Source organism: Eucalyptus grandis, chromosome 9 (assembly GCF_016545825.1).
Source record: "Eucalyptus grandis isolate ANBG69807.140 chromosome 9, ASM1654582v1, whole genome shotgun sequence".
Classification (NCBI taxonomy): domain Eukaryota; kingdom Viridiplantae; phylum Streptophyta; class Magnoliopsida; order Myrtales; family Myrtaceae; genus Eucalyptus; species Eucalyptus grandis.
In genome coordinates this window covers 636,026-661,267 of record NC_052620.1, presented here as the reverse complement: position 1 = coordinate 661,267, position 25,242 = coordinate 636,026, and the positions used below count along the sequence as shown (strand labels likewise).

At 39.4% G+C, this 25,242-nt stretch overlaps 1 protein-coding gene and 1 pseudogene across 1 annotated transcript; both read right to left on the bottom strand.

Annotated features, from left to right (window-relative positions):
- Nucleotides 1–1,261: 1,261 nt before the first annotated feature.
- On the bottom strand, nt 1,262–23,596 carry LOC120288229 (annotated as a pseudogene).
- On the bottom strand, nt 8,370–12,223 carry LOC120288109 (fe(2+) transport protein 1-like). Its single transcript, XM_039301473.1, has 4 exons — nt 12,109–12,223; nt 10,349–10,965; nt 8,820–8,969; nt 8,370–8,675 (listed from the first exon to the last, which is right to left on the bottom strand). The coding sequence occupies exons 1-4, from the start codon at nt 12,221–12,223 to the stop codon at nt 8,370–8,372; spliced, it is 1,188 nt and encodes a 395-aa protein (XP_039157407.1).
- Nucleotides 23,597–25,242: the final 1,646 nt, after the last annotated feature.

Here is a 25,242-nt window from a genome sequence, read left to right as displayed (position 1 = left end):
TAAGGTCCCGTTCTTAATTTAATATTAGTTCTTATTTTTTTTCTTCATTTTTGTTTGGTTTCTTCTTTTATGCTTGGAAAGGAGGGATGCCACTTTCATGCTAAATGGTCTAAAACCAAAAGAAGAAGAAATGAAACAAAAAGAAAGTTAAGAAAAGGTGAAAAATAATATTAAATTAAGAGTAGACTCCACACTTGACTTTAGTCCTCATTCTGTCGTTAGAATTGTAATAAAAAAAAATTAAGTTCCAAAATATGGTAAAGTGTGTAGACACCTAATTTTGGCCCCCATATTTAGTCAATAATTGCAAGGTTTGAGATAAATATGTATGATGCCCACTAGTGGATTACATTCGGATAATAATAGTAAACAAGAGTAAGACATGAATATTTCTTGTAGAAGGGTTAAGCTCAACAATTCAAGATATTAAGGATCAAAGTATCTTTTTCATCCCAGTTGTTGGATATTCAGCTGAATAGAAGCATATCCTGCAAGACTATCAAGAGTAGAAAGTTTGTACATACCTTCTGAACCACTCCAACAGCGTTCTTGTAACGAAGTCAAGTACTCATATGGGAGCTGAGAAGCAAGACATTAAAAGGCATTGGCATTAACTCAAATTGTAAGTAGAATCGATGATGGGGAAGAAAAAGACAGCATCATTGACTCAGATAGATGACATTAAAGAGGGCAGTGGAACATGGCAGATTTTCGTGGTTGGCTACTCCCTGTATGCCTTTTAACTCTATCCAGATTTGATAGAGACACGGTTCATGGCACAAAAATTAGGAACTTGAAAGTTGAAAGGAAGATCAAATCACTGCACATTTGAACAAGCAGCGCTATATCAACTGTTCTTAGGAATACAACAATCCAGCAAGTAAAAGAGGAGAACTACTTTTGGGTGTAACCAATAAGTAAATCCTAGAATCTTATATTCCTTCTTGTTCATAATTTTATTTCCCTGAAATGGAATCGAGAGATCTCATGGCAGGTCCATGGGGATTACCTGGCAGAAAAACGTTCATATCACGGTGATGCGGTACTGCTTCTCAAGATTATTAATCACAAGGTTGTTTATTAGACCAAAAATGGCCAGGAAGTGATTCTAACATATGGAAGAAGCCAAGCAGTGGCAGCTATCAGCCTTGGTAGAATTCTTAGTTATTGCTTTCATTCATGTAAAAAGATCAATGATGCAGAGAACTTTAGTTATCAGAACGAAAGTACCTCTGGGGCCATCCATCTATATGTTCCGGTTTCAGCAGTCAATAACTCCCGATTGAGCTTTCACTCTGGCAACCCCAAAATCCGCAACCTTAAAAATCTGGAAGATAAAGGCAATATAAGTTTCATGATGGCAGAGATATATATGCCTATGGATCGAAGATGGTTTTACCAAATAGCAAGTAAATAATACGCAACAGAGCATAAATAAGTGCCATCAAGCCTCTTAATCTCTAAACCAAGCATTCTGGCAACCTACAAGGCTTCAACGAAAGCAGAGCAATATTTCATGTCCTACATATTAGTCAGAAGGCAGAAGTTTATTACCTAATTTTCTACTTTCCATGGTGCTATCCTCACACATTATTTAAAGTGAAGTAAGTGCTCACTGGAATTCATTTCAGACAAGGGTACCATCTCACGAAATCAGAAGTGTCTCTCAAACTGCTAATGCAAGCCATCGTGCTTATCTTAGGATGTAGCACATTGGAACAGAGAATAATGCAACTAAACATGCAAACCGAACAAGAAATTGAGATGACAATTAGAAAACTAATTATGACAATTTTTGAGATTATCCACGTGAAATTTACAGAATAAATGGAGAAAGTCTATCAATATGTTTGATGTCATCTACATATAGATCATGCTGTAGTAGATATTCCAGTCAGCAAAACAAATATAGATGAAGGTACTCCTCAGAAATTTCAGGGAAAAAAGAAACTTACTTCATTCTCATCCATCAATAGGTTGGCAGCCTTCAAATCTCTGTGAATAATGTTATTCCGATGCAAGTAATGCATTTCTTTTGCGACATCAATAGCTACTTTAAGCAACATAGGAAGCGTAAAGACAGTTTTTTTATCAGGGCACAGATCCTAGAGATCGTTCAGTGGATGGAGAAGAGAGATCTTAACAAAATGAAGATTTTTCATACTACACCAAGCCATAGTTATTGCCCGGTGCCTTGATGGATCTATAATGTGTGATATTGCAAAAACAATGGTCATAATCTGAGGCCTACTTTCCCTCTGATACACTTGACCATTGTGTGTTAGAAAAAGGGAAAGGATAACTACGTCAGATTCAAGTACTTTCCAACCTAGGACACATTCTTATTCAAACCAGCGGTCTATAAATTGAGGTGGGAAGGGCAGAAGTCAAATAGAGGTCACTTATGGACATTAAAAGTCTTATTTTCAAGAAGTTAAAACACGGCCTACTCGGTTAACTTTTCTTTTGACTAATTCAGATTTTGCTAGCCATTAACAATAAGTGAAAACCCCAAAAGGAATTGAACAATTCGCTTCAAGTTTTTGGGACATGTATAGATTTGATAATCATTTACTTTGGTCAGTGGAATATTAGAGGCTAGTACCTCACGCTTCAAAGCTTCCTTCTCCAAAGCAATTTTGAGCTGCTCTGTTTCCTGAAATTTTTGCAAGCATGGCTTCAGTACATTGAGGACATCTTATCTCTCATTGTAGCATGCAACTCGCCATGAGAGCGACATTGACCTCACGGGAGCCACGAGCTCAACCTCATAGGGCTCGTGGCAGCCATGTAGGTCTCCCGTAGCATGACCAGTCCAACCTCTGTCAAGGTTGGCGGTGGCAGGGAGTAGGAGAGAGAAGGCCGGGTTATGATTTCTGGGTGGTTCTTAAGACGGGGTAGTTTGGGAAGAAAACTGGGCAAGTTGATAAATAAGCAAGGATGGCAGGATGCAATGCGAAATGAAGTAGTAAAACTCGGGATGCAAATTGTATGTTTTTAAAGGTCAAGATGGTGTTTTTTTATATGCAGTTGAAAGCTTTATGTTGCCATTTGTTTGAAGGTTTCCTTGGAAGGAAGTTTAGAATACATGTCGGATAAACTAGAATAGCTGAAATGTAACGAGACGACCATCACTAGATACATGAACATCTATATTCTGACAACTCTCTTGAGCAACGTGTCATATCCCTTCATTTCAAAGCATCATTTATATAAGCCATTCTCTAATTACAAGTATGGCTCAGATCAAGCTAGGAAAAGAGCCTAAAGGTGCCGGGAAAGATGGAGAAACCAAATCTTCACTGCACTGCCATGAATATGTTCAATGAGAGAGCAAAACCTCAGAGCCGAAGAAGTAGCAGTTTGCCGGAGTCTGCTACACCGTCCACATCGCACTGCTGCCGTGGAATGCTAGATGCCAATCTACCGTGGGTGAGGGCTCCGATAATAGTTGCCGATGGCCTTCGTTGCAAGAGTGCTGTTTGGATATATAATCTTTCGATTGTCATGCCTCAGAAACACAGTCGTCAGGATGTTTATTTCTTCCACGACCATCTACAAAGGATACAGCATATGAATGAGCGATGAATAACAGAAGAGACCATGAAGTAGGTACAAGCCAAAGCAGAAAGAGCAGTGAATATACGGTCGACACGTGATATCAGTATCTACCTGACTCCATCGATCTCGCACCTATCGCCCACATCATAAGGATGCATCACGAACAAGAAGATGATCGCCTCGAATATGGTCTTGCAAGTGTTCCCGAAAATAAATGCGACAAGAAGGAGCTGCGAAATGAGGAAGAGCAGGAACTTGCTTGTCGCTATCCCCAGGATGAGAAGCCAGATGATCAATATGATGATACCGACTATGACGTTGACCACTCGATGCAGCTTGTTGACTGCAATCTTGGTGTCGTTTAAGGTCAAGGCAAGCGCTCTTCTCCCTCTAAAAGCATTGACCTAAAGTAATTTTGTTAATTCGATTAGCATTGAAGACGAAAAAGTATGAACAAGCATGTCTAAGGACCTAATTTAACAGAATTCCACTCACCAGCCAGTTCTTAAAGCATGACTTGCTGATTCTCTTGCATTCATTGGCTCCTTCGAAGAGACTCATCGTATTCAAGGCTTCATCTTCCTTCATGAACCGCATCAGATCTTCCAAGTAGATAAACCTAGCAACAACAAAAAAATGATAACCGACTTGGACACTTTCCATCATAAAACCAGATAATGTCAACCCAACATAGTGCGCCAGTTAATTGAAAAGAGATCCAATCAAGGAAGCAATTGCCTCATCCAAGGATTATGTCAAAATCTCAAAACATTGAGGTGAAGAACTATGATCTTACTCTGAATTAGGCTTAGCCACATTTCGAAAGATCTTTCTAGCTGCAGCTTTGGCTTGCGTTTTCACTCCCGATCATTGTTGCCAACTCATCCTCTTGAGTAGAATCCTGTATCTGCTCATCCAATATCGAGTGAAATCCATGCTGCACGATATTAATCAATCTTTTCATATTCCAGGCAGACACATTCTTGGGATTCAGTTTGTGCAAGTGCTCTATTGTGATCCCTCCCTCACTCATTCCCGACAGCCCTCGAGAGAGCTTGGTGCTGTTCACTCGGGGACTTCTCTGAAGCCCTCCGCTCTGAACTACCATCCCACTCTTAGTCAGAAAAGCCCCGCCCTCGGATCCGGCGGCACAATTGCACCTGCTTTCTGTAAAGTCTGAAGCTCGTCCACAATGTTCTCCTCCTCTTCCTCTGTACCCCAAATCTCAGTCACAGGCGGACCGACAACGTCTCGATCACATACTGATCGAACAGAGACTTCTGGATCCGGTCAAAGTAGGTGCTCACTTGGAACGACGATGCCAGCACCCCGATGATCAGCGTCTTGACCAACCACAGTAGAGTCCCAGCCAAGAAGCACACCAGTACCTTGGTGACATATCTCAACCTCTTGCCGTTCATCTCCCTCTCGACCTTCTCGTCGAACAAAGCATGCCAAGCGATCAAGACCAACCCCAACCACACGCAGTTCTGCACTGCCTTTCGAAGGCCGTAGACGAAATACAGAACCCATTTTCGCAACAGAAAGTTCCTCTCCATGAAGAACACAACTAATCGAATCATCCACCCAGAGACCAACCTCCCACAAATCAAGACCAAGACAAGGACCTCCCACTTCCACAGTTTGAGCTTCCACAGATCTCTACGCTTCAATGCGGGAATTGCAAAAGTACAAACTAAAGCACCAATGATCAAGACCAAACTTACCCACTGTAACAGAGTCACGGCACCCAACTTTGCCTTCTGAACTCCTCCGGCAGGTCTTCTTCCAAGAAGAGGTCGTCCTCCACCTCATCCCTTGCCGAGATGGGCGGCTGGAAGGACACTCTCAAGCTGTCCCGGCTCTGCCTCAGCGGCCGTGGCGCCGGAGGCAAGTCCCTCCGGCCGTCACCGCCGAGCAGCTCCTCCGTCTCCAGGCCCATCTCCAGCGACACGTCGCCGGAGGCCCGCTGCTGGTGTAGGAACCGCGCGATCAGCCACGACGGCGGGTGGTAGGGCGCCAGCCGCTGCGGCGAGCAGCCGGAACCCTCGGCCGGAGCTTCCTCCTGGCTCCCCTTCGAGAACCCAATGCTGAGTTCTCTCAGCATTCTCGAACCGCCGTTCCTGTCGCTCTTGGAATCACCCGGGAAGCCGGGTCCACCGAGGCCGAGCTCGAGGTCAGGGGGGTCGTCGACGGCGGCCGTTCCTTCGCCTGACGTGCGCTTGCAGGAGCCGCAGGACACGAAAGACTCGCGCAGGAACTGCATGGCTCGGTGGGGTCAGTGGAGAATGGATTAGAAAGAGCAAGAAACGGAGAGAGCGAGACCCAGAAAGGAAAAAAACAGGAAACAGAGGAACTGGGGAAAAGCTTTGACGGTGGGAGTTCGAAGATGGAGATCAGTGAGAGAGAGAGAGTGTACAGATGGCTCGCCGAAGTGGAGGATATAGAGCGAGAAGAGGGAAGAAACAGGAAACATTCTGAAATAGGAAACGAAGGTGGAAGCAGGAAACGTTCCGAAACAGGCAACGAAGGTCGAAGGAGGGAAAAGAGCCCCGGGAGTCCGTTGAAAATTGAATTTCTCCTTCCGTTTCCTATTCTGTCACTGAGGCTATTATTCTAAATTTCGTATAATTTTTTTTTTTATAGAAAATTCACCAAAACCCTCAAATTATACCTAATGTTACACATTTATCTCTTCTTCTTTTTTGTGACACTAAAAAGCTCTAATATCTCTCGGCATAACATATTTACCTTGGTTTCCATTAATGAAAACTGTTAAAAATCTACTCATGTAGACGATGTGAAGCAAACAAAAGTATTGATAAGGCGTTGACGTGGTTTAAATGATAAATTTGTCACGGTGAGCATAATTTAGATTTTTTTTTTTTTATGTTACAAACAAATTTAGAATAAATATCTTATCGTGGGTTTAGTTGTAATTTTTATGGCCTTTTTTTTTTTTTATATTTTATAGAGATTTAAAATTAATTTTTCAATAACATAAGTCACCTATGCTCTTCCTCTATTGACTAAGAAAAAGTTTAGGATAAATATATCACAATAAGCATAATTTAGATTTTTATATTGCAAATAAATTTAAAATAAAGATATTATCGTGGGTATAGTTATAATTTTTTGGGGACCCCATTTTTTCATATTTTGTAGCAATTCAAAATTAATTTTTCAACAACATAACTCACGTCTACTCCTCCTTTATCCATAATCGTGTCACAACTATTTTTATTTTTATAATGAAATTGAGCAAAAGCCCTTGGAGAAAAATATTTACTCAAAGGGTTTGCGTTGTTGGCTGCCGCACTGGACTTGAAGAGCAAGTGGATGGGAGAATAGGCCGACGGGGACTTGGACATTTGTTTGCAACCGATTGAGACAGAAGAGAGAGGTAGAGGGGACGAACGAGGATGAAGAAGCGGAATGTCGACGAGTTGTTTGCAAAGTATTATGAATTTAAAAAAAAAAAAATTATCATGAATACCCCATCTTTGGAGAACAATTCTGAAAGAAGGGTAAAAGTGGATTCAAGACACCTACAAATAAGAAATAGAAACAGTTTAAGCCTTATGAATATTTAGGGAGTAGTTCTTTTCCCTCATATGAAACACAGCCGCTTAAAACATCAATCCACGCGGTAGAAAATGCCCTTAAATGAGTTTTGGTAGCTAGTCCTAATAAGTCACCGGAGAATATATGAGGATTTTGAGTTGGAATTGTTGGGGATTAGGCACCCCCAATATTTCAGTCCTTCAGAGCCCTAATGGCTTCAGAAAAGTTCAATTTGATTTTTTTGATGGAAACAAGGAACCAGTAGTGAAGTGCATTATACAAAGGCTTCAGTTTATGAATTTCTTGTTAGTGAATCCAAAAAGTATTGTTGTGAGATTAGTGATAATGTGGAATGAGGACATTTTGGCGGATGTTTTATCCAGCTTAAAAGAGTTTATTGATGTGACTAGTCAAGACCCAACTAAATTAGAAATTATTATCATTTTTTCTATTATAATTGGTGGCTTTGGACTTAGTTTTTGCTCAAAGGTCGATGTTGGCGTTCTCGAGAAATAGATGCTACGGTCAACCAAACCCTAGTCGAACACGTGTATCACTTCATTCTTCTCCTCCTTCTCTGCATTTAGCTTTTCTTTAATCAATGTTGCGACACCATTGAACATGGTTCAGTACATGTAGTCAAAGCTGAAATCTTATGCCTATATTCTTGCAAAAACGGACTAAGAGGGTCAGCTACCCCCATCCAATTTTCATGTAAGCTCCTAGTAGGATAGGCACATCACATGCATGTAAACCTTCGAAAGAGAAAGTTAATTCAAATTGCACCCATTTCGCGAAAATGTTTTTTTTTTTTTTTTTTTTGGTGCATGGATCATTTAGGAAAATAAGTCAACAAAAATATTTTCCTAATTAGTGAAAAATATAATTTAAATTCAGGAAAATGATTTCTCATTAAAACATATAAAAATATATTTCAAAATATGACTCGATATTTGGAACTTGAACAAAAAACTCTAAGCTTGAGTACTCAAACTCCAATGCTCTTTCTCAGGCCCTTGTTCATGAAGGTAATGTAGCAAATCTATAGAACACTTTTTCCGTGTTCATGATTTAGCATTCTATATGGCCAGAGCATATCATGTGCACGATGATCACATAATCTTTAGTTGTTGAGAAGCCGAAAGCCAAACACACATGTAGCATGAGCATAAACCAAAAGGCAAAAAGAAAACAGAAAATCCACCCAGTTACACATTTTGTCATTGAGCATAACTAGTATGACCTCAAGCCCACTTGGCCATGAGAGACATGCCACCAGCACCCAGGAGCACGGCAGCATAGGACTTGATCTGGAGCTTGATGCTGCGCTGCAGCTTCGGCCCCATGAATTCGGCGGCGAGGAGGTCGACCAGGGCCATATAGATCAGGAGTCCCGCAGACGATGCATTGAGCAGGCCGACCGTGATGAGCGATTTTGGGCTGTTCTCCCGGTACATACTCGACAGTGCGATCCCCAGAGCGATCCCGAAAGGGGTTGTCACCGCGAAGAAGAACACCATCACCACCTTCTTCAGCCACTTGTACTCTGCCTGTTTATAGTGTTAAACATAAGTCCCAATTAAACGATTTGGGCCAGCATGTGAACATGAAGTAACAACGATTTATGAGGATTAATTCGTTTTTCTTTGTTATAAATTGTACAAATTGTGAGGTTTGTGGATATGAAATGTTACCTGAAGAATGCAGCCACCAAGACCCATGCCTTCAAACATTTGATGGAAGCAAAGAGCAGCCACAAGGCCTTTGATGGAGCAAACATTGCTTGAGGCTCCCAATCCAAGCCCTATCACCACTGAGTGTACCACTATTCCTAGCTCCAGCACCTGAGTACAAATTGATTTCATTTTTCATGTCAAGAAAAGATATTTATGGAAGAAAAAAGGATAATTTAAGGCCACTATATTAATCTTTAACATTATGAGATCATACTTCCGTTGAGGTAGAGATATACTTGGTCTAAATTAAGAGATAATACATGTCCAAATAATTCATTGGAGATATATCACACTAAGTCCACCACCAATTCGACAAAATCAATTTTTTAAGAAGGAAATGATGCAGTTCTCAAATTTTAACTTTTAATTTTCCTGTCTTCGAATTCCGTGACTCGCAATTTGACTTTTTTTACACGAAACATCTGAATTCTCATGCTGCCAACATGTAAAATACCACATAATATTTTGTGATTTTTATAATTTGCGACGCTTTTTTTAATATTGCCAATATCTTTTAAGCAAAGCATGAAGACGCTTTTTTTGGGTGTAAAAAAAAAAAAAAAGAACCGAAGAAGTCCGGTAAATTGAACCTTTAACCTTTTAATAGATCTATCTTGCATAAAATTTCTTAAAAAATCCTCTTCAATATTTCAACAATGATTTCAATAATGATTAACAACAATATCCCTTTTTATGCCCCTTTTTTTGCCACTGATATCCCATATTTATTCCATAAAAGACGAGCTAAGTCAACTTCTTAACAATTCTCTTCCAACCACTCAGCGTTAAGTCAATCAGCTGATTAAGCAGAAGCAATAATTCGACCAAAAAAAAAAGCAGTAGCTATAACAAGAGCGATGTTCATGTTCCTTGACAAGATTATTCTGCAATTCTCAAATTGGTTTTGAAATGTCTGTATTTGATCGAGATTTCTGCCTTTTTCCGTCAGGTTCTATGTGCCTTTTTCCGTCAGGTTCTATGTTTTATAAGACGAATGATTTGGATTAACCGTATCTGCCTAAATACATCGAAGCAATAAACTGATCTGTTTCAGACATAATACTCTGGCTTCAACTTCTTTTCAAGAACGAACGCAAGTGCTGCAGAAAAACTAGATTGACAAAGAACAAAAAAAAAAAAAAAAAAATCCCACATGCAATTCATAAACTTTAGAACGGCGCACGAGGTAGAAACATATATAATACGAAATCTGAAATATATGGAGGGGTGTTGCCTCTATGTCGACATTTGTTCCCTTTAAGATCAAGCCAAAAACGAAATGGACACCACAAAAAGTCTTCATGCGCTCCGCTCAGTTGAATTCCAGAGCGCATGTAAATGATTGATGATTATTGTGATTCGGGGGTTGGAGGGTATTTTCTTGCTGACCCTTGCGGGCTTCATATCTATGCGAACGTTAGTAGTACCATACAGTAAATAATCTAAGTGAAAACATGTTATTGACAATATCGAAAGTATGAACTTACCATTGCAACTACACGGTACCGAAGCAGCTGAGAACTCACGGCCTCCACCTTCATTGCCGCCCCGTGGTGGTGGTGGCCGTGGTGGTGGCCGGGGCTAGGCAAATGCGCCGCAGTAACCACACCCATCTCCCGGTCATCGTGGCCACCCTCACCGCCCTCAGTCTCGGGAATGACGCCGATGTTGTTCTTCTGGCTATACACGCTCGTCGCCATCGAGTCCACCATCAGCGTCATGATGGCACTCAGCATGGCGACGAATCCGGTGAACGGAAACTTGTGCCAAGGGTTGTCCTTCAAACATTGTGACGACAGCATGTCGAATGAGTCGGGCAGCACGTGCATGAACCCAGTGCCGAGGATGATGCCTGCTGCAAAGCACTTGACAATGACGAAGAGGTCACGGTCAGGGTGGAGGGCTGGGACTGCGCGGGTGAATAGCGGTGAGCAAACACCGATCAGGCTCGTGACGAGGATGGAGACGATGGCAATGATCTTGAGGGGGAGGGCCTTGGCCTTGTCGATGCAATCACCTTCCTCGGCGGTGCACTCCTCGGGCACGACGGAGAGCACCGGCGAGGCAAGGAGAGAGAAAATGAAGAGGAGGAGGATGGGGTGGGCTTAAGGATTGAAGTGGACATTGTTTTTGGTGACTAAACACTGTCTCTTCTCCTCTTCTCCTTCTTGAGATCTTGTGGGGTTGGCAAGTTGATCGTGGAGGATTAACCCTTTATATAGAAATTTGTGGAGCCATATGATGACGTGGATATGTCGTGCCGCTAGGTTTTTATGGGTCAGTGCACATCGTGCACCATGCGCTAATTGCTGTCAAATTATGTTAATCCTTTTTTATATTTGGATGCGTCACACTCACATTGGTGTCCATATGGATAAAGATAAATATCAACCAAGAAAGCCAGTCAAAGTATAGGAATCTAGGGCATTTATTTTACGATCTTCCGCATGATTTTTACTTAAGGTTATGACAATGGACATAATGATAAATTTATTTTATGTGAAATTCAATAAATGCATTTTCAATTATTTGGGGTTGATCTAAATGAGCTAGAGATAATCACCCTTGGTATCCCAATATAACCTTTCTTTATGGATTGGAAACTTATATATTTATGGGATAAATATATAATATATTGTGTAAAACTCGACATTTTGATTTATCATGTAATGCTATTTCATTGGTTTTTGGATATATATCAACCCAAAACCCCAATGAGTTCATACCATTTCAGAGAAAATCAGCTATAATAAACATACCGAATCTTTAATATGCATAAAGAATTTTATATATCATGTATAAAGCATGTGCCTAATAAGTTTAAAGCTTTGCTTATTTTACGAAAAATGAATAACTTAAAAAACATTTTCTTAAAAATGATCACTTGTATCAATTACTAAAATATATAAAACGAAAAATATTTTTATCGTCCATGAAAATATTTAGATTAAATTTTTATTTATGATAAAAAAATTGTTGAATTAAATAATTATTTTAAGCTATATGAGTGATTATTTAAAAAAAATTATAAATCATTCATTTTTCTCGAAATAAATGGAATCTAAAGGTGATGTCAGAGATTAAAGTGTTAAATACACAAATATTTATCAAATCCGTAGATTTACATTCTACTTTATAGAACTTAATCACTCGCTACCAATTTTTTTTTCTTTTTTTCTTTCCTTTGTTTTTCAAAACCTTTTTCTTCTTCTTTCTCTTCCCCAAAGGCAGCTGACGTGCACGCTACAGCCTACCACGGCCACGACGCGGCCTTCTGTCATCACGAACCCTCGAGAGTTCTCATTCTTTGTGCGCACTGGGGTATGTGCGAATGAGCAAGTGTCGGAGGCCACGGCCTCCATGACCACATACCTTAATGTCGTAGCATAAGTCTCAGATTTACGATGGTGCGATTAGTAGACAAAAAGGGAGGTAGAATCGAGAGAGAAATTGATTTTGGGACAGTTTATTTATGTACATGTTGCGATTTTTCAATAAAATCATGACCTATTCGTTTGGTTAATGAGATGAATACGAATTACATTACGTCACGTTTCATGGGCCTAATCATCAACTAATCACATCCCTGCTTTTGACTTTCCAACAAATTCCAAAAAATTAAAAAAAATTAAAAACTAGACGTCACGATCGAATGCCACGTGGCACCAAGAGGGGCTCGTGCCCAGATGCAGCAAAGCGGCATGCCTCGACCCGTTCTGGTAGAGGGACCGTGTGATGCCCGTGGAGAGCTTACTCGGGTCGGGCCGACTTGAAATTATGGCAAAACCGCATACCATTTGGGTCTTTAGAAAAATATAACAAGATTCAACCGGCAGGAAAAAAAAAAAACGAGACACATCATTTTTCAGTAACGTTGTAGGGTTAACATGGCGGAATCGACTTATCACAAGGAGTGTAATTAAAATAAAAATAAAAAAGTTAAAAAAAAACCTATAAATTGAAATATATATAAAGAATTAGACCATGTACATGCTTCTTCTTTTATTTGAAGTGAATATACTATTGAGTAACTAAAACCTGTAACATAAATTTTTTTAACTAAATCTAAAAAGCTCATTTTATGATTTTTTCTTATAAAAAATATTGCTTAAACACTTTTAGGCAATACAAATTTAATGGAAATTTTAATTTGAACGATGATATCTAGATTAAGATCTAGGGATGCTGGGATTGCGACGGCAGTCGACAGTGGCTTCATTGAGATTCGCCCATGGAGTGGTTCTCGGCTGGAAAGTTCAGCAGGGACTCTCAGGTGACCTGTAAAATAGAAACACCACACCTTTGTACGAGCCCCTCCGTGTTGAGTATCCCGCGTCTTCTCTTCTCAGTGAGTACTTTATGTTGAATAGGATAAAGCACAGAGGCTCCATATTTCTTTTTCTTTTTACTTTTCACGGACTCTACTTTGATCTTTACCCACGGCTTGGAATTCTGCAGCTGGTGCACGTGCATGACATGTGACTCATGTACGTATTAGTTCTAGATTTTATCATTGCGGTACAAATCTTAATTGTACTGCACGTGCAAATCAAGTGAATTTACTTTTTTGTTTAGGAGTCAGGTCAACTCCAATTTTTTTTGTGAATTCAGCTTGTGCAAGTGCTCTATTGTGATCCCTCCCATGCTCTTTCAAGACAGCCCTCAAGAGAGCTTGGTGTTCTTCACTCGGGGACTTCTCTGAAGCCCTCCGCTCCGAACTACCATCCCACTCTCAACCAGAAACGCCACCGTCCTCAGATCCGGCAGCACAATTGCACCTGCTTTCTGTAAAGTCTGAAGCTCGTCCACAGTGTTCTCCTCCTCTTCCTCTGTCCTCCAAATCTCAATCACAGGCAGACCTGATAGCGTCTTGACCAACCATAGTAGAGTCCCCACCAAGAAGCACACCAGTACCTTGGTGACATATCTCAACCTCTCACCGTTCGTCTCCCTCTCGACCTTCTCATCAAACAAAGCATGCCAAGCGATCAAGACCATGTTGGATATATTATTAATATAGTCCAAAATAATATGTTTACATACAAGCCCAATAGATGAAAGCATGGTTATTTTGGTCCATATGGGCCGGAGCCCAATAACATGCTTATAAAAACTCTAGGGCTTCCTTACGCTGAAGGTAACACTGTTGAGCGTTCCAAACTTGACGTCTCTTGGTGTAATACTTCAAGCAACCACTTCTTCTTTCTCAAACCTATAACCTCCAACAATCCTGAAGTATTATGTTCTTGTGTTGGATTTGAGCGAGTAAGGCATCTTCTTGAAGATTTCGTCAAGACAAACTCACGGGTGTAATTTACTTTCGATTTCGACGATGATATTGGTCGGGATCTAAGTTTGAAAATTTGGGTGACTGAAATCTTTGATTCAAGAATCCAAAATTATAGCCAATTTTAGAGGGTGAAACCACTTAGGCTTTGTTCTACTCATTGATACGAACATTTTGAGTGGTCACTCGCGCGTCAATCGGAGGTCGAATAGAGAAATTACGGCACCCGGAAGTTTCTATCTAAATTTCTAGCGAATTTTGGTGGCGAAAATTTCCAGTGAGTTTTAGCGACAAGGGTAGTCCATCTTAAGATATTTTTGGTGCTCCAAATCTGTTTTTGGGGTTTGTTTTGGCAAATTCCATCTCTATAGAGCGGTTTGATCAAGGTTAGGGGAGTTATTCAACTTTATTGCTTTGAGGACTTCAAGGTACACTCTTTCTAACACTTTGCTTTGATTAAAATGGCAAAGTGTAATTTCTATTATATTATAAAATTGCAATTTTTTGATGTTTCTGAATTTCATGGCTGAAAATTACATGTTCAATTTGGCATAAAAGAACATGACATATTCTATACCGTATTGAGTGATTTTGCATCTACCACTAAAGATATGAATGAATATCAATAGAACAAAGATGAGGATTTTTGTAGACATTACTTGTTGAACTCTCTAAATCCTAATCTGGCTATGACTTATAGTAAGTATAAGATGGCGAAAGAGATAGAATCACTTGAACGCTCTCTTCCAAAAACAAGAGGGGTTATCTAAAACTCTCATAGTGGAGAAATTCTTTGACTTTAAATTCACTATGAATTTAAGTATCACCTCTCAGTTAGTTGAATTTGAGAACATGAGGAACAAGCTGCATGATGATAGTTCTAATATGTCCGATAATCTCTTTGTCGGTCTTGTGTTGAGCAAACTACCAATTGAATGGAGTTCTTTCAAGACTGAAATGCACAGATGAAGGTACAAATGGAACTGGATGAATTAAAGAGGTATATTCACATTGATGATTAAAATATTACTAGCAAGAGTTTGGAACAAATGGGACAACAAAAGTCAGTTGCCAACTTAGTTTCATATTCCAATAAACCTTAGAAAAAGTCCAAGTCACCAAAAGGTGAATCATCTTTACAGTTAGAGGCCAAAAAAACTATCTTAAAAAAGAAGAAGAATGACAAGTGACATAACTGTGGAAAGTGGGATCACTTTGGGAAGCGAGTGTAAGTTGCCGAGAAAGCCAAATAATGACACACCACATAATGAGGCCAATATGCTAATTAGAGGATCTGAGCCTCGAGCCTTCATTGGAATGATGAAAAATGTAAAGGTCAACGTCTCTTCTAAGCGGTGGTTGGACAGTGGCACTACTTGTCATGTTACAAATGACAAGAACTTACTCACGGAGGTCATAAAAGTGAAAGACACTGTTGAAAATTGCAATGGTGGTGAGACAAAGGTGATTTATGCTGGAATTGCAAATTTGGTGCTTTCTTCAAGTAAATTACTAACTATGAAACATGTTAGAGTAATACCTTTACTTAAGAAGAATTTGATATCTATGAGTTTACTTGATAAAGCTGGTATGTCTTTTTCAACTATGAATGGTAGAGTAATTTTATCTGTTAACTCATATTATTTTGGTTGTGCATTCATAGTCAATGGTATGTATAGGTTGAGTTTAAATGTCGATAGCATAAACCATGTGAATTCTACTTTGGTTGATCCAAAGTTGCTACATAATAGACTTGGACACGTGAATAATTCACAGGAAAATGCAACATCTAGCTAAAACTCACAACATTTCATTAGATACTTCTATTCAATTTGATAAGTGTGAAGTGTTTGCACAGGCTAAAATCACTAGAAAACCCTTTAAGTTGGTTTCTAAAAGCACACAACTTCTTGGGTTAATACATTCTAACATTTGTGACTTTAGAAATTACATTACTAAAGATGGTCGGAAGTATATAATAATATTCATAGATGATTTTTCTAGAAATTGTCATGTCTATTTGTTGAAATCAAAAGATGAGGCTTTTGAAAAGTTTAAGATTTTCAAGTCTAGAGTAGAAAATCAACTCAACTTGAAAATTAAGAGGTTTAGGAGTGATAGAGGAGGAGAATATATTATGTCAAGGTTCAAGGAATTTTGTGCTTCAGAAGGTATAATACTTGAAACCACCGCTCATTATTCACCCTAATCAAATGGTGCTGCAGAGCGTAAGAATAGAACGTTAATTGAAATGTTAAACTCTATGTTACTTACAGCTGGCATGCCTTCCTCCTATTGGGGAGAATCAGTTCTAATTGCTAATTACATCTTGAACAGGTTGACGCACTCTAAGTTGTCTATGACACCTTATGAGATATGGCATAAGCACCCTTGTAGATATGATACTCTTAAGACTTAGGGCTATATTGCTTATGTAAGTATACTAAATCCTAAGAAACCTAAGGTGGGGTAGAGAACCATTACTTGTGTATATCTAGGTAGTGCAGAAAATAGCACTGCAAATAGGTTTTTAGATCTATCTACTAACATAGTGATAGAATCAAGGCTTGAATATTTTTGGATCTATAGATATGATTTCAGAATCTCCTGTAGAATTTGAAGCAGCCCTTCTGACACTAATTCCACACAGTTGGCTATTGAACCAATTCCAGTTAGAGTATCTACAAGAGAGAGAATTCCCAAAAAATTTGGTGAGGACTTTGTTACTTACTATTTTGAGGATGATCCATTCTCCTATCAGGAAGCAATGAGATCTAGGGAATCTCTACTGTGGGCAGAAGCCATAGATGATGAAATGAGCTCTCTGCTACAGAATCACACTTGGCAGCTAGTAAATTTGCCAAAAAGCGCTAAAGCTATAGATTGTAAATGGGTGTTGAAGAAAAACTGAATAGTGATGGATCAATAGTCAAATACAAAGCACGTTTAGTAGCTAAAGGCTATAAACAATAGAGTGGAATAGACTATTTTGATGTCTCTTCACCTGTGTGTCATCTATCAACTATAAGAATTCTTCTTGCTTTGTCATCTATTGAATACTTTGCAATGCATCAAATGGATATAAAAACAGCTTTCTTAAATGGGGATTTAAATGAGGAAATTTACATGGAACAATCGGAATGATATGTTATGAAAGGTCTTGAGGACAAATTTTGTAAATTGAATAAATCCTTATATGGTCTTAAACAAGCACCTAAGATGTGGCATCTTAAATTTGACAAAGTGGTAAAGAGTTATGGCTTTCAATCTAGTTATTCAAATAAATGCATTTATCATCATTCTATGTCAAATAAGATAGTCATCATTTGCTTGTATATTGATAACATGTTAATTCTTGGTTCCGATCATTCTGTAGTGAGTGACGTGAAAGCTATTTTAGCTAAAGAATTTAACATGAAAGATCTTCGTATTACTAATACCATTCTTGGTATGAAAGTAAGTTTTAAATGGCAAGTCATCTCCTTTAGCCAAATTCATTATATTGAGCAGCTACTTTCTACTTAGGGATATGATAAGTGTAAACCGAGTGAAATACCATGTGATTATAATAACAAACTGAATCCTAATGAAGGGACTAGCATGGATCAGTTAAAATACTCGAAACTGCTTGGTAGTCTCATGTATGCTATGAGTTGCACCAAACCTGACATAGTCTTTATAGTTGGCATGCTAAGTCATTTTATTAGTGTCACGCCCCGACCCTCGGTCACATGACCATCCTTCAATCTTTGGTCGATTTTAAAATGCGATATCCCAAGACTACATATTGCCGACCATTTCCTTTTTAATAGCACATGCGGAAGTAGTTATAAAAATCTCAAGACAATAAAACAATGGGATATATAAGTAGAACTAGAAAATTTAACCTGAGAACCAACACTCTTATGTACATCTATAATGACTCAGTCACACATGTACATATACAAACCATGCTAAAAATGTTGGTTTCTACTCAAATAGATTCTAAGGCAACAGTCATCAGGATCCTACTCTGGATCATCCTTAGGGTTCTCCTTTAGATACTCCTCTTCGGGTTCTTTCTCCTCGGGTTTCTCATCAGGGTTCTCCTCGTTAGATTCCTCCTCCTTAGGCTCCTCATCCGAGTCCTAAAATGGTTATTCAATAACCATTGAGACAACGTCTTAACAAGTTCTACCCCCTAAGACCCAATCAGTAAACCAATACACCATACAAGTTGCCTATGCACAGCACGAGTCAGATGACTTACCTTAGTCTCAAATTCCACCTGCATATTAGCACATATCAAATAGGCATCCAAGCAATCACATCACTAATCAAAGTATCGATCAAATCGACCTAATCGATTACACGCCAACAAGACCACTCACGGTCATTTCCATTCAATCAATCAATTCACAACATTAGACCTAAGTAATGATCAATCGATCTAGTCGATTACATCTTAATCAACCATTCACCGATCATTTCATTCAATCAATCAATTCACAGCATTAGATCAAAGTAATGAATCATATCAAATCACACTCAGATCGAGTTATCAATCAATTGACCTAGTCGATTACATGTCAGTTGAATCATTTCTAGGTCATTCACTCCATCCCATATAACCTCAAATAGTATACTTAATCACAGAGCTCCATTAGTATTATCGGGCGTCATTTTCGCCAAGGTGACAAAAGTAACAAACGGTTTACGTGCGTTCTTTAATGCGCCGTTTTCGTATAGTGATATTCCTCATCATCGAACCACGCCCGTCATAAATCACAGACAGTCTACACGCATTCTTTAAGGCGTCATTTTCGCACAGTGATGTCCTTCCTCACCGAACCACGCCTGTCACAAATCATAGGCAGTCTATGTGCGTTCTTTAAGGCGCCGTCTTCGCACAGTAATATCCTTAATCACCGAACCACACTTGCCTATACTTTGTACCTAATCAGTCTCAGCCAATAGAGTTCTCAGTTCACTTTCACGACTCTCTCCACTTTACAGCTCATCAAGGCATTATAAATGCTAAATAGCCATACTCGGCCACGTACCAATCAGTCATTCAATTCCATTCAATTTCAATCAATTAAAGAACAATTCCTCAAATTGCATAATCAATTCAATTCAGCACAATGTGGAGCTTAAATAAATAAATGGATTATACCGCAACAATTAGCACGAAATTCCAGTCACTTGGACATCCCAGTTGAATTTTTAGAAAATAAATAATTAAATAATTAATTTCGAAAATTAATAAATAAATACTAAAAATCAAATTTAGGCCGGTAATGCCTAATTGAAGCCCGATAATGGTCGGGAAAAATCCCGAGATGCATTCAAGCAATTCTCTAGTTAAGTACACTAACCACCTAGCTAATATGCAATGCAATTAACTAATAAACACTAAAAAATCTAATCTAACCACCTAATTGCACTTAATTAAATCTAATCAATCCTTAAATGTTATTAGCAAACTAAAAAGGCATTAGTGAGCAAAACTCACTTGATTAAAAGCGGGGATCGAGACACCACGACGACGGCCGAAATCAGGCTTCTAACGACACCGACGGGCTTGGACCGGGCCTTGAACTTGGCCCAACAAATCTCAGCCCAACCGAGATTTGTCCTTGATTTTGGGCTGGACCCAAGTCGGATTGGGCCTGCTGAAGGTGGGCTGGCTTCTTGGGCTTGAGATGGATTGGACTAAGCTTGGGCTTCAAATTGCTAGACTGAGCTTGGGCCAACTAATTTACGTGGATTGGACTAGGCTGCAGCTAATATTGTGTTGAATTTGGTGGCCCAAAGAATCGAAGCTCATGGGCTGAATTTGCTGCAGAGCTGGTCTTCAGATGGGTTGTTGGATTGAAGATTGCTAGGCCGACGGACTAACCTAATTCGCTCGGTTGTCGGGCCGACGCCGGACCGATGAAGCTCGAGCGTGAAGATGGGAGTTTAGTGGATTCCTAGACGTGTACCGTTGGGGCGTGAAGATCGAAGGGGAGCAACTCAGACGCGTGGAGATTCTTCTTCGGTGGATGGTGTTGCTGGCGACCGATCCGTGCGCATGCCTGGGCTGATGTGGTGAACCAAGAGCTCTTGTGAGAGCAGCTGTTGACCGAAGAGGAACGGGAAGCTGACAAGTGGCAGCACGATGGATCCTTGGGTCTTCGGTGGAATGAAATTCCGTTGCTGGTGCTAGACGGGTGGAGATGGCCTTCTTCAGTCAACACCCGGGACTCCAATGGTTGAAGGTTGACTAGCCTCGTGCAGCGAAGGAGAGGAGGCACGGATGAAGGGGTAGCAACAAAGCAGAAACTGCTTCGTGGAGGCTTTGCTCGGTGTTCTTCCATGCTGCTGCTGAAGGTATCGCACAAAATGGGTAGGGAGAGAGAGCTATCTGGTTGAGGTGAGAGGAAAAGGGAGATGGATAGAGATGAGAGGTGAGGGCTCCACAAAGCCTTGATTTTCCACAACAAATATCCTTTGATCTTATCCCTCCATATGGCTGTCACCCACCAACAATTTTTCAGCCTAATATACCCCTTCTAGAGAGTTGAGTCGGTCCATAAGTCACAACTTGTGGGGGCATATGAATTTCTTAGCAAAAAGTCTTGATTTCATATCAATTCTCCCTCAATTCATTTTCAATCGGCTCTCATAAAATCAATTGTTATTTTTCTTCATCCATGCATCCATAATGAATCTCAATTTATCTAATCGAAATCAGAACCTGAAAATCCGGATGTTACAACTAGTAATCCTAGTAAAGAGCATTGGGATTCTCTCAATAGGCTAATGAGATACCTTAAAAGTACTAAAGATTATGCTCTATTATTCTGGTTATCCTCCAATTGTGGATGGATATTCTGATGTCGTATGGTGCTCGGATATTGGAAATAGTAAGTCCACTGGTGGATATGTATTCACTTTGGGTGGAGTTGTTATTACTTGGAAATTTAAACGACGGACTTGTATTGCATTGTTGTCTATGGAATTGGAACTTTTTGTTTTAGCCTCAGCCAGTGAAGAGGCAGAGTAGATAAAGAATCTGATTATGGATATTCCTTTGACTCAGCTAAAGATTAATTCTTTAAGCCTATTCTGTGATAATCGAGTAGCTGCCCAAATCGTCAAAAATACTCTCTTTAATTCAAAGAGAAGACATGTGAGACTGAGACATGCGTCATTAAATTATATGAGAGAACAAGGGGTTATCACCTTGATCGATGTGAGATCAAAGGATAACATAGCCGATACTCTTATTAAAGGTATGCCTAAAGATCGATTATTCAAAATAGTGGGGGAACTGAGGTTAAAGACTATATAGGCAAGTCTTAACTACCATTTATTTACCTTCTAATTGTGTGTTTTAAATTATCAAATCTTTCTTTATTGGCTACAATGATAAGCACAATTTATATGTTTCATCGATGTTCATAGTTGCTGACTAATTTGAAAATGGTGAGTTATCTCATTCCAAACTTGATGAAGATGACTTTGACCTAATTCAAATGTTTTATCGAGGAAAATTGTGTCATTCCAAACTTGATGATACAATTCAACTAGATTGGACTATCATTTTTTGGTTAAATGATCTCATTCCAAACTTGATGCTAGATTATTTGATTTTAATGATCAATAACTGTGACATTCCAAATTGAAACATAGAAACAATTGTTTACATAAGAAGCTTGCTGGTCTTGTTCTTAATTGAAACGTGATATTACATGACTAGGTTATTGTAGGTGACTTGACTATCGGTCATGTTCTTTGGAAACTAGACAATAGTTATTCTCTTACAAATAAACTTAAGTTGATGGCTCTTTGTGAATCACATTGTTTAGGTCTTGTTCATAATATATGAAACTTGATGGATGCTTATGAATATGATATCATGATACTTTATGACATCAATATAAGTTCTTCTTCATATGATGGAATGTTGTTAAGTTTTTATTCAAATGATTGAATTCATGATAATATGAAATTCATATTTGACATTCTACAGGGGATGGCAGAGATGGAGGAGAGCTTAATGAGTGGGATCCTGACCAAGATGACCTACTTGATGAATGGATTTATATCATTTAAAGCATGTAGGGACTTGACAGTTTACCTATTATTGCCTATTTTGATGAAATCCATTTACTTGAGACTTGCATTTTGCTATTTCTATTTTGTGGACATTATTATACTTGTTTCTTATATTTGTAAGGCCTTGGACTATTTTGACGGGCCTACTTATACTTAACTATTATGCATATATTGGTTGTGAACTGAATTTGAGATTTATTTTGGGATTTAGATTTTGTTAATCTCAAAATAGATTCATGATAAGAATGATGAGTAAATGATGATTTAGTTTAATACTTTACTGCTGAAATACTTTTTGATCGATCCGAGTTGATTGTCTTGGACTGAATGTGGATGATTTCATGTTTATGTGAACATTATACTGACCACCTTATTGGATTGTGTTGTATAGTGAACATAAGAGGAGATTGTTGGATATATTATTAATATAGTCCAAAATAATATGTTTATATACAAGCCCAATAGGTGAAAGCATGGTTATTTGGGTCAATATGGGCCGGAGCCCAATAACATGATTATAAAACTCTAGGGTTTCCTTATGTCGGAGGTAACACTGTTGAGTGTTCCAAACTTAACGTCTATTGATGTAATACTTCAAGCAACCGCTTCTTCTCTCTCAAATCTATAACCTCCAATAGACCAACCCCAACCACAGGCAATTCTGCATTGCCTTTCGAAGACCGTAGACAAAATATAGAACCCATTTTCGCAACAGAAAGTTCCTCTCGATGAAGAACACAACTAATTGAATCAACCAACTAGAGACCAACCCCCCACAAATCAAGACCAAGACAATGACCTCCCCCTTCCGCAGTTTGAGCTTCCATAGATCTCTACGCTTCAATGTGGGAATTGCAATAGTACAAACTAAAGCACCAATGTTCAAGACCAAATTGACCCACTGTAATAGAGTCATGGCACCCAACTTTGCCTTCTCGAACTCCTCCGGCAGGTCTTCTTCCAAGAAGAGGTCATCCTCCACCTCATCCCCCGCCCTCCCCAACATTCCAGACCGCAGTTGGCCTGTCTGAGTAATCCGGCCCGATCTCCGTTGAGGCTCCTCCGGCAGGTCCATCAGCCGTGACTGGGGTTTCATGCGGAGCAGGAACGATTTCCGCTGGAAAGTCACAGTCGACGTGCATTTCACAAACTCCTCTTCCCCATTGCCCCTAGAGTTTCCATCTTCCCCATGGCATGGCGAACCCTGGTGCCACCTCTACGGCATACCCGGCTCAGCCCCTATCGAGATGGGTGGATGGAAGGACACTCTCAAGCTATCCCAGCTTTGCCTCGATAGCTGTGACGTCGGAGGCAAGTCCCTCCAGCCGTCGCCGCTGCGCAACTCTTCCACCTCCAGGTCCATCTCCAGCAACACGTCGTCGGAGGCCCGCTACTAGTGTAGGAACCGCGCGATTAGCCACGACGGCGGGTCATAGGGCAAGCAGCCAAAACCCTTGGCATGAGCTTCCTCCTCACTCCCCTTTGAGAACCCCATGCTGAGTTCTCTCAGCATTCTCGTATCGTCGTTCCAGTCGCTCTTGGAATCGCCCGGTAAGCCGGGTCCACTGAGGCCGAGCTCGAGGTCAAGGGGGTCGATGGCGGCCGTTCGTTCGCCTAACGTGTGCTTGTAGGAGCCGCAGGACATGAAAGACTCGCGCAAGAACTGCATGGCTCAGTGGGGTCAATGGAGAATGGATTAGAAAAAACAAGAAATAGAGAGAGTGAGACCTAAAAAGGAAAAACAGGAAACAAAGGATTTGGGGAAGCTTTGATGGTGGGAGTTCGAAGATGGAGAGAGAGAGAGAGAGAGAGAGAGAGAGAGAGAGAGAGAGAGAGAGAGAGAGAGAAGAGTACATATGGCTCGCCAAGTAGAGGATATAAAGCGAGAAGAGGGAGGAAACAAGAAACATTTTGAAATAGGAAACGAAGATCGAAGGAGGAAACGTTCCGAAACAGGCAACGAAGGTCGAAGGCGGGAGAAGAGCCCCCGGGATTCCGTTGAAAATTGAATTTCTCATTTGGTTTCCAATTCTGTCACCGAGACTATTATTCTAAATTTCCTATATATTTTTTTAGAAAATTCACCAAAACCCTCAAATTATAGCCAATGTAACACATTTATCTCATTTTTCCTTTTGTGACACTAAAATCTCAAACATTTATCAGCATAATACATTTACCTTAGTTTCCATTAATGGAAACCATTAAAAATATACTCACATAAACGATGTAAAGTAAAGTGTATTGATATTGCGTTCACATGGTTTAAAGGATAAACATGTCACGATTAGCATAATTTTTTTTAATATTACAAAAAAATTTAGAATAAATATCTTATTGTGGGTATAGTTGTAATTTTTTTATGGCCTCTTTTTTCTATATTTTGTAGCGATTTAAAACTAAATTTTCTAAAACATTAGTCACCCGTGCTCTTCCTCTATTGACTAAGAAAAAAATTTAGAATAAAAATATCACAATAAGCATAATTTAGATTTTTCTTTATATTACAAATAAATTTAAAATAAATATCTCATCGTGGGTATAGTTATAACTTTTTGGTGACACCTTTTTTTCATATTTTGTAGCAATTCAAAATTAATTTTTCAACAACATAAGTCACCCCTTTTCCACCTCTATCGAAAATCGTGTCACAACTATTATTATTATTATTATTATTATTATTATTATTATTATTATTATTATTATTATTATAATGAAACTGAGCAAAATCCCTTGGAGAAAAATATTTACTCAAAGGGCTTGTGTTGTTGGCGGCCGCACTGGACTTGAAGAGCAGGTGGATGGGAGGATAGGCCGACGGGGACTTAGACATTTGTTTGCAACCGATTGAGACAGAAGAGAGAGATAGAGGGGACGAACGAGGACGAAGAAGCGGAATGTCGACCGAGTTCTTTGCAAAGTATTATGAATTAAAAAAATTATCATGAATACCCCATCTTCGGAGCACAATTCTGATTTGCTAAAGAAAGGTAAAAGTGGATTCAAGAC